The sequence below is a fragment of the Anarrhichthys ocellatus genome, unplaced genomic scaffold (assembly GCF_004355925.1).
Source record: "Anarrhichthys ocellatus isolate YVR2014 unplaced genomic scaffold, GSC_Weel_1.0 scaffold10, whole genome shotgun sequence".
NCBI lineage: Eukaryota > Metazoa > Chordata > Actinopteri > Perciformes > Anarhichadidae > Anarrhichthys > Anarrhichthys ocellatus.
In genome coordinates, this window is record NW_022280040.1 from 599739 (window position 1) to 610402 (window position 10664).

A 10664-nucleotide genomic window follows, 5' to 3' on the forward strand; every position below is an offset into this window, starting at 1 on the left:
TGTGTGTGTGTGTGTGTGTGTGTGTGTGTGTGTGTGTGTGTGTGTGTATCTCAAGGGCTATTTTCCCCTTGGGACACTTCCACACGGAGAGTTCCTCTCATGTGGCATCAGCTGGGCATGCAATGCCCTGTTGTTTTTTCTTTGTGTGTGTGTGTGTGTGTGTGTGTGTGTGCATGTATTTGAATGTAGCTGGGCATAATCATTTGTGCAGATGCCTACAACTTTTGTATACTTGTGTGACCCTGGCGTGTAGTGTATACGTATGGACATAAACACCATTTTTTTAAATGTATAATGAGATGTTGATGAATGAATGTACATTTAAAAAACAGAACGATGAAAAGACAACAGAACATAAAATACTATCATGAATAATTTATAACTCGGTGTGCGGTCTGAGCTGATTTCACCTCCTCTCTCATCCATTCTGCAGGACTCTGAGATGATGTTTCAGCCAGAGTCCGATCAAATTTCTCCGGTGGAACCAAAGGTGAGAGAATATACGCAAACACACACAAGCATTTCAAGTCATCTATAAGTTAAATTAATAAAAGAAAATATAAATATTGAGCATTCTGCAGAATGATTTCAAGGGTCAATTTTAATGGTGGGCCATGTTTTTCTAGTCTTCCGAGAGTGAAGATTATAATAATGATAAATACACTGTGAGTGAAAACAACCTTTCCAATCTGACTGATGCTTCTAGTTTCCGCCTCTGGACCTGATTGACACAGGGAAGGGGCTGAAGGTCCAGACAGCCACACCTCATCTGGTGAGCCTGGGCAGTGGGAGGCTCAGTGTGGCAATCACCCTGCTGCCACTAAAAGAAGGTAACACACACACACACACACACACACACACACACACACACACACACACACACACAGATATAGCATAGAAACACATACCCACTGGGTTAAGAATACCGGGTCATACAGTATAGCCATTCCTCTTCCCAATGCGTCATAGAGTTTTTTATAATGAGTGTAAAGTCATGTAAAGCTGTCATCGATGGAACTAGACCTTTGCAGTCCCCTCCCCTCCCTCTTTTCCCTCCTTCATTGCTTTGTTTCTCTGCCTCTCCCCTCTTTTTGCCTTCTCCCTGCCCATCCATCGCTTCATTTCCATGTTACTGGAGCAGTGTGTCTGTGTGTGTGATAGGGGAAAGTGAAACCTATGCTGGGTCACAATAAAGTCAAAACAAGGAGTCAACACTACTTCCTCCCACAGGGCTCCTTTAGACTGAAGACATGTAGTTAAACAAATTACTACATCCACATCCCTGGTTATTTATTTTTATTGTCATTGGGGAGGAAAATGACCCCACTTATTGGTTGGTGCGCAGGCTGAACCCACATCTAAACGTACAAAAATGAAGACAGCACTGCGCTAGCAGACTGCAATCCAAACACAAAAACACATGAGTATTTATAGTGTCTCTTTCATCAGCTATCCACAGGTGTCTTGCACTCATTCTCCCTCAATCACTTTTCACCCCTCTCTTTCATACACAGACACACACACACACACACACACATGCAGACAAACATACATTCATTGAATCAGCAAGCCACAGGTGCCATAGCTTAATTATTATTCCAGCAAGTTGGCCAAACACATGACAGCAAAGCGATAGGAGCGAAGATAGTGAGATCTACAACATGATATAGTGAAAAACAAGCTTGTACAACTGATTCAAATTCAATAGCCTGCAGATGGAATACGAACACAATCTGACATTAGATTAAAAGCATTAAACTTAAGTGAGTATCTGTCCTTAGATAACACTCGTGGCTCTCACATATACACTTTCAGAGTTGACATGTCTTGTGCGGATCACAAAGCTCTCATTGTATTCCTAATACAGGGAGACAGACTCTTTTTGTTTCGCCTCCTCAGCCAGGAGAGCAGTGCAGTTCAAAGATTGTGATAGATGGATTGATTTAAGCTGCGGCAAGTATGAAAAATTATTAACTACAGTATGAACAAAGTGTTTTACGATATTACACAGTGGATGGTATTCAAATGATACGTACGGTAAAGTCAGCAATGTGACATTTTATGTTTTACGTCATTATATTTCTTGCGTAACTTCTACACAAGGGCTCGGTGTGCCCTTCCATTTCAGTGAGGAATGCCAACCATGTGAACAGGCCATTTTAGGAGAACTGAGGGTCTATTTTTCTCCAGAATCTGTCGACTGAAAAAAGAAGAAGCAGTTGAAATTGACAATACTGAAGTGCCCCTTTAAAATGTGGATCACAGACCGCCCATGTGGTTCAAAAAGACAATTGTACTTTTGCATTTCTATCATTTCTATTTGCATATTGCTTGATGTTTCAGGGGTGACCCGCATTGGCCGAGAAGATGCTCCAATTCCTCAAGACATCACTATCCAGGGTCCTGGCATCGAGGCGGAGCACTGTCTCATCTTCAATGAAGGTTGATGTCAGTTCACGCAGCACAAAATGAATTCACATTATAAGCCAGGCCTCTGAATTAAACAGTTGTCATTTCGGGACTGGCAAGTGTGTACTAAGATTTCTACCCAGTTCACAACTGCACGTTGTGTTGGCCAATGACTCATTTATTTAAGAAGGCTTTTGAATAAAAAATACTGAATCTACAAAAAAAAACAAATCTGACAATGAAGTGAGATTACAATATTTGAAAACATTTTGTCAAAGCCGAAAAGAGATGATCCGCTAAATACAGTAAGTAAAAAAAAAAAATCAAGAGTCATCTGTATGTGTTTTAAAATGATTATTTTAACAAAACTGCAACAGAATCTGTTAGAATTAGCATATCACACCAGCACAATCTTTAATTTGTTTCAATAATAATAAGGTTTCAAGATAAATATAGCACTGAGTGAACTATTAAGATGGATATCTTTCAATACTTTGTCAGTGTATTGTGTGAATGAAAAGACAATTATCTTTGAAGAGACAGTGATTGATTGCACTGATGGTTTTTTGTGTTCCTCTGTGATACATCCTGTATAATTACTACGCTAAGCATTCAGACCAAAGCCCTGTAGTGAAGATGGAAATAGCATGGCTTTGTGTGTATGTTATAATTAAACGTGGTAGTGTAGTTAGATGGCATCTTTCAACAGGGAAGAACGTCTGAGTGAAGGATGATGTCGAAACTTTAGCTGCTTTACTTTAAACCGAAGGTGTACTGATCCCCTACTTTCTCATCATTACCTGTGACACAGGAGGGGTGGTGACCCTGGACCCCTGTGGTCACCTCTGCAGTCTGGATGGAGCACAGGTCACTGTGCCCACACCACTCACACAGGGTAAGATATGCACACACACACACACACACACACACACACACACACACACACACACAGTATAGCTCAGTCAACTCTCAGGGAGGGCCTATACAATAGACTGTATATAAGAAAGCCCACACACTCTACTTCCGGTATTTCATTTGCTTGTGCACAACCAGGCACACACACATGTACATGTTTGATATACTGCCAGCTACTGGTCAGTGAAATAGTTGGAGTGAAAGTTGACTTAACTTCATTGAGTGTGCATACTTTCAGTGTTAAATAACTCCCCTGTGTGTGAAAAAAAGAGAGAGTGGTTAGTTCGTGGTTCGGTTAACTTGCATTTCTTTCAGTTTGTGTATGAGTCATATGGGTACAGTTAACATTGTGCTGACGCACACGAACAGCACGGCGTACAGTATGTTTGTGTTTGTGTGTGTGTATTTCACATAAATGCATGGGCCTGTGTGTGTGTGTGTGTGTGTGTGTGTGTGTGTGTGTGTGTGTGTGTGTGTGTGAGCATTTCCACGTGTTTGCGTATGTGTTTTGAATGATGTAGTGGATGTGCGTGAACCTCTGGTTTGGTTTAATTCCTTGTGGTTTGGAACAGCGAGCTGCTACAGTGAGTCACCGCTTCCAGCAACGGCAGAGCGTACCCTGCACATCAAATTCTGTTATAGAAGACTGCAGAAGACTTGCAGAACACACACACACACGCACACACACACACAAACAAACTGAGGATCCTCCCAAATTCTAATGCATTTATTTTTTTTATAATTCTGTCCACCATGTGTCTGTTTTTCATCAGCTAGTATCTTGATCTTTCATCTGTGTGCACTCTATCTTCTTCTCTCTTCCCCCAAATTCCCTTTTCATGGATTTACTGAGTTGCACAGCACTCCTTGTTTGACTGTTTTTTGCACCTGGCTTCTCCTTCTCCATGTATCCATCCTTTCTGTGAACCCTTCTCATTATGGCCTGGCCATTTCAAGTTAAATATTGACAGGCCTATTTATCTTCCCGCTGTGCCGGGCTGATTCAAATATTGACATCATCTTGGTGTGTCTACACACGAGGCTAGGGCTTTGTGAAGTCTCAGGGGTGGAGAGAAGGACTGAAAGAGAAAAAGGGGTTAAAAAAAAAAGAGTCAAGAGGGCATGGTTTGGAAAATTATGGAGAGCGAGAACATCTTTCAGGAATATCATCTGGCCTCAAATGCTTTTGGTTGAGTTGTCTAACCACACACAGAGACACACACACACACACACACACACACACACACACACACACACACACACACACACACACACACGTACACATGCACACTGTGGAGCAGCCTGGAGATGATTAGCTATGTTTAGGAAGTGATCTGTTCTGTATTTGGGACTTCAGAGCTTGACCTGGAATCACATCAGTTTCACTTCTAACTAACCTGAACAGCTGGAAGTTGTTGAATATGTCCATACAGCATAACAGCAGATTTGCAATGATGACAATAGAACTCATCGTACGCCAATAACAACAGTTACAAACAAGCAGTATAACTACAGGCTTTCTTCTTCTTAGAAGAGAGTTAGTTAGAGAGACTGCCCTTAAGGCTAACTGAGGCTTGGGGGAGAATTTAAAAAGCTTTTCCTTTTCTTGCTTGCTTTACTCCCTCCCAGAATCTTCCATTTTTTTATGTAGCCAGTCTGTCTGTCTGGTTTACCCCCATACTATTCTCTGCCCCTTCTCCACTGTTGCTTTGTCTCAAGTCAAATTAATTAATTGCAGCATGAATTGGTTTGTCATTATAATCTAAGCAAGCCACCAGGTTTTTTAAGTCAGTAGCTATTGTCCAGCTGTTTTGGGGTTACACTGGTCCAAGGTATTTCATAGAAAAGAGAGAGAAAATAATAGGTAGACAAAGAAAAGCTGAGGGGGCGTCCACCAAATACCTCACTGTCTAATAGCTCTTGAACCTACCAAATCTAGATTAGGGTGATGGCTTATTACACTGTTAGTTTACATATGGTTTTAACTACTCAAAAATTGTGTTTTTTTCTCTTTCATTTGGCGTTTTAAATATCTCAACCTTCAACGTTGCTATTAAATTCCTCGACAGTATGTTAAATAGTCTGCTCTCGTAAATCTTGAACCTGTTACCCCTTTTTACCGCGAGTTGGTACAGTCCCGTACTCAGACTCGTGGATGGTAAATCAGTGAACTTTCTTACACACGCAGTCAAGACGGGTGAGGAGGCGGCTCGCTGGCGAGAGATAGAGAGAGATACAACAACACAGGCACCGCCAGGACTCTAGCTAGACTGCGTTTTACTTTTATAGAAAAAAAAAGTGAATTTAAGGTCCGGTCATTATCATTTGTTAGACGTTGAAAGAAAACAACGACAATAAACAGCTGTTATTGTCGTGAAACGTGCTCACTGAATGGGACTCAAAAGGTATGTAACGGATTTAAATGTTGCTAGCTAAAGTTAACTTTCAACAAAAGTAACAAAGTAACATGTTGCATGTAAATGCATTTACTTAAGTGCACTGCACCTTTTTAAATTAGGCTTATTTCATACTTAGGCTGTACCACCTTAAATACAGTCTATGGCTATACACCCCACTACGTTTTTCTTGAATGAACTAAGGTTAGTGTGTTGTAGGCTAACGTTACTAATTTATGACGCTTAACACCTTACAGGTGTAGTAGGCTAGTTGTAGTTTATTTGGAGGTAGTCTGTCTGTCTGTTGCCCATACGTGGTGAGTGTGTTTGAATCGGGTTTTGGCTTTTACTCTCTCTAACACACACACAGTTACGTAAAGGATGGCTGATTCACATTCAAACCAACATCTGCCCGCGCGCTCATGTGTTTTATGAACACACTGTATTAAAACCAGCCTGTCAGGCTCTCTGGAAAGGTTGGGCAATGTTATTCCCATCAATCGATACATTTGTTTATTTGAACCCTGTCCTATGAGCACAGTTGGCTGCTTCGTATCAGTCCCGCATACTGTCGGCTCATCAGCTGATATTATTGATGTCCCTTCCTCCCTTCTGATTGGCTGCAGTGCAAGCCATCACAGATACAAATTGAGTCTGTCACCATAAATCAATGGTAATAATATATAATAATAATACTTTTTGCATTTAAAAAAAATGCTATAAGCCAGCTTCACATGGTGTTGTTTAAGTAGAGGGTATATTAATTATTGCTGCTCCTCCTGTGATCCAAGCCACTGAGTGGTGAAATTTATAATTTTTTTTTTCATATTACCAGCCATCTTTTGGAGGCGTTTCATCACAACCTGGTGGCTGTAGCATATTGTCTGCAGCTTTTGGTGGATCATAAATGAGCCTGCAAGTGTACAGACTGGTGTGGTGTGAGTGCACGTGACAAAGAGAAGCAGCCCACGGCGGTGAGGACTGGCTCCGTGGTCAGGATACCGGACACCTGAAAACAAAACCGGCCTCATTGTCATGGATGTTATTGTGTTCACAAGTCTTTCTTCTGCCTGCCTTCAGCACATTTTTTTTAGGGACTTAAAAGAAGAGAACAATCTTTAAACCAGATGAATACGGTATAAATCCTTTGTTATCAGTTGTCATGGTGTTTCTGTTTAACTTTTCTTTCTTTTCATTCTGATAGATTAGAGTTTGTTTATAGTTTATATACCATGGTTGTCCCTTTTGTGCGTCGATAGGTTGATGCTTTGTGGATGAGATTTGAGATGAAGCAGAGAAGATATCTACTGAGCCTCTGGTGAAGAGCTAGATTTTATATATATGTATATGTATGTATGTATGTGTGTGTGTGTGTGTGTGTGTGTGTGTGTGTCTAAACTAATCTACAATGACTCCCCTGAGAAAGACCAGTCTGTTTTCTTTATGCTGTTACTGCTGGACCCTTGTGCCCCAGAGGGGGTTCATTTGTGGTTTTGAGGCCTATTAACACTCCCACTGGGACCTTGTGTGTACGCATCTTTTCATGAATGAGTAAACTCAGTTTATGTTCAGTCCCATAAAGATTTGAGGGATTACAGCAACATTTTGAAGCCAACCAGTTTTATCAAATGATGTGCGTTTGGACATTCCTGGTGATTACTTTTGATATCTGTGATTACTTTGCATGTCAAACCTGACCAATTAGCAGGTAAGTAAGGTAGAGAGAGTTTCATCCAAGAAACAGTTCGACATGGGATCTATGCATTTGGTTTATTTTTCATTCTAACCTAATGGTCTCAATTTGGCAATTCCTCCACTTATGTTAACCAAATAGAGAAACCGTTTTGAGTTTCCTCTTCCCAAACACTGCGGTGAGAGTGTAGTTGGGGTCGCTCAGATCTACATGGAAACAGAAATTGTCTCCAGCCGTGATACAGCTCCTACATCTGTGCCCTCAAAGACTCTGAGGTCTGCCTTTGTAGAGCACACACTTTAAATTATCCTATAAATGTATGTACAGACTAATTTCCAGTCTTCTTGTCGTGGGAGAGGGTCTCTCCATATATATATGTGTGTGTGTGTGTGTGTGTGTGTGGGAGGGGGGGCATGCTTTGATGTGGGAGGCAAATTCAATTTGCTGGTAATAAAGTGAACATGTAAATGAGATTAAACGTGTTTTGTTGGATGGTGTGTCTGTGTGTGTAGGTTAAAGGGAGTTGGCATGTGTTCATGTGCAATCTATTTAGGACAGCAGACTTCAATTTAGTTTGTGTGCAAGCAGTTAGGATTAGCATTTGTTTTTATTGAATGTGGCGGCTGCTGTGTGTTCCCTTGTAATCTTATCACAGATGGATTTTAGGAGCAAGGGTTAAGAAAAGGTTTGCAGTAATCCGGTGTTTGTTTGAGAAAGCAAGAAGCGACGCAAAGGTGGAATCATCAGGTTTTATAAATATACAAGGACAACTTGTGAATTTCTCATCCTTTCTTTGTTTATCTCTGTCACAAACACACACGTACTGCTTGTATTTGTTCATGCTGAAGGAAGGCAGGATTAGCTAGTAGTTCGTTAGCTAAGAAGCACTGAGAGGAAATTAGATCGGCGGGGGGAGCGGGGGCTGTGAACAAATCATGGCGACACACTTTACCCTCCACTTTAAAGGTGGCACATGGTGAGGCTATTGAGGGTAGGAAATTAGATTTTTACAAGAGCTGACTGCTGGCTGTGTGTGTGTGTGTGTGTGTGTTTGCTTGCTTCTCTGCTAAATACTGAGAGTTACTGTGAGTCATTAGGCAGACACTGTTAGGAGACATGTCTCCACACACAGATTAACAGAGCATGCACAACATTTCAAAGACACGCACACACATTAATCAAGTCCGGCAATGAGACACACGTATTATTAGATCATTACCACACATATCACACGTGTGTGTGTCTGTTTTTCTGTCATTATAATAAAAAAAACACATCTTTTGATCTCTCGTGTCATGATGCCACTGCTTCACAATTTGCGGCCAAACCTGCAAGATTGTGTTTACATGGGTATGTATTTGAGAAGTTCACAGTCCAGCTGTGTAGACTAAACATTTCTTACAGTTGTTTTCGTGTGTGTGTGTGTGTGTGTGTGTGTGTGTGTGTGTGTGTGTGTGTGTGTGTGTGTGTATGTGTGTGTGTGTGTGTGTGTGGTGTTAGCTCCACCTCACCACAGCACTCAGGTCCCCCCCCCCCGTGCGGAGAAATTACAGCTTTGAAGACAAAAGAAATCTGCCAAGACAACGTTTAGACAGATACGACCTAGCTAACCTGTCACCGCAAAATTTTGGCCATGAGCTCAACTCTTCAGTGGAGGTGTTTGTGAAACTGGACACAAGGCCGAGAGTGAGAAAGAACACAGGACACAAAGTGAGATGAGAACGAGAGAAGGCAAAAGAAAGAGAACCAACATTGACATTTTTTCATTCAGTCTTTTTCCATTCGCCCTCTCGCTATCCCCCCCCCCCCCCCCTCTTGCCTGTGTCTGACTTCAGGTCCAAGGAATCTGATGTAACTGCAATGGAGCTATTAAGGAGGTGCTTTTTTAGCCTTTTACACACATGCTAACATTGTGGGGGTTTACTGTAATGCTTATCTGAACCTTCTGGGCGGGGCGGGGGTGGGGGTTGAAAGAATGGAGAGAGCAAAGAGATTGTGTGTGTGTGTGTGTGTGTGTGTGTGTGTGTGTGTGTGTGTGTGTGTGTGTGTGTGTGTGTGAGAAGACAGACAAATGAAAGGGGAACTCTTTGTTTATTAGCCAGTCTTGTGATCTTCTCTCGACTTTGTTGTCCACTCCTCTTTGCACCAGTGAAGTCGTTTCATTTGTTTTCTGCTGTCTTTCTACTTTTTCACTTTTCTTCTGTGTGTGTGTGCGTGCGTGTGTGTGCGTGTTAGCACTGCTGTCTCTCTCCCTTCCCTTCTGAGGTATTTGGACAGCTGTGGCTGTCTGTGTGTATTACAGAGGTTGTGACCCTGACATCTTGTTTAATACCTGGCCCTCTCAGCCTAATTGATGGCCAGAGCAAACACTGTGGTCCGGAATGGCTGGCTGTGCCCGAGAGTGTGCAAGTGTGTTTCTAGCTGTGAATACAAATTAAAAAAAGCTGTACCTACGACTGCCTCTTCATACATACAGTACTATAGCGTTTGTCACCATGGTCTCCTACGTTTTACCTTACGCGCGTCTGTGTGTTCTCTCTCCAGGTTATTCCCTGTGTCTGGGTAAGTCCTATTTCTTCCGGTTCAACCATCCCGAGGAGGCAAGCAGAATGAAGAGCATGCTTCCACAAAAGAGCCCTGTGTCAGCTTTAGCCTACAACACAGGTACACACACACACACACACAAACCCCTTCTCTGACCCATGACCCACTTGATCCCCGCTCTTTTTCCTTTGTTTCTCCTCTCTCTTTGTTCCGCCACATCACTGTCTCCTCTTCTACCTCCCTCCCTCCTTCATCTCGCTCATCTATTCCATCTGCTTCTCACCTGTTCTTCCTTTGTAGTTTTTCATCAGCTTATTCTCCTCACACAACATCTGTCCCCACAACTATATTCACTCCTATGTCCTGACAGGGATCTCAGGGTTACAGTTACAGGTACACACGACCTAGACAGGTGTGTGTGTGTGAGATTGGCATGTTGGTCTTGAGTATGTCTGTTACACACATGTGACAGACTGAAGGGTAGAGTTCAGCCGTCCTCTCAGTATTTCCTAAACATATACTCTCACTGTCACACACATGCTAAAAATGTAAATTCAATTCATATAGGAATGTTATTGTCATCTGGTGCCTCTCCATTTCCATGGCGATACAGCTGGACTCCGCTGTCTCCTTAGTGATTGATCGGGCTTGGAGCAAGGTGTGAGTGTGTGTGGGAGTGTGAGTGTGTGTGTGTGTGTGTGTGTGTG

The 10664-nt window shown here is 42.1% G+C and overlaps 1 protein-coding gene across 6 annotated transcripts in view; it reads left to right on the forward strand.

The window, feature by feature from the left end:
* phldb2b (pleckstrin homology-like domain, family B, member 2b) overlaps positions 1-10664 on the forward strand; it is a 38970-nt gene that overhangs the window by 6106 nt on the left and 22200 nt on the right. For 5 of the 6 annotated variants that reach the window (XM_031849898.1, XM_031849901.1, XM_031849900.1 and 2 more), the window contains 5 exons: positions 434-490; positions 707-830; positions 2344-2442; positions 3221-3304; positions 9958-10077. In XM_031849898.1, coding sequence (XP_031705758.1) covers positions 434-490; positions 707-830; positions 2344-2442; positions 3221-3304; positions 9958-10077 — 484 coding nt within the window. Of the gene's footprint in view, positions 1-433; positions 491-706; positions 831-2343; positions 2443-3220; positions 3305-3771; positions 5730-9957; positions 10078-10664 lie in introns of those variants that run through there. The other variant, XM_031849906.1, reaches the window with a different exon arrangement.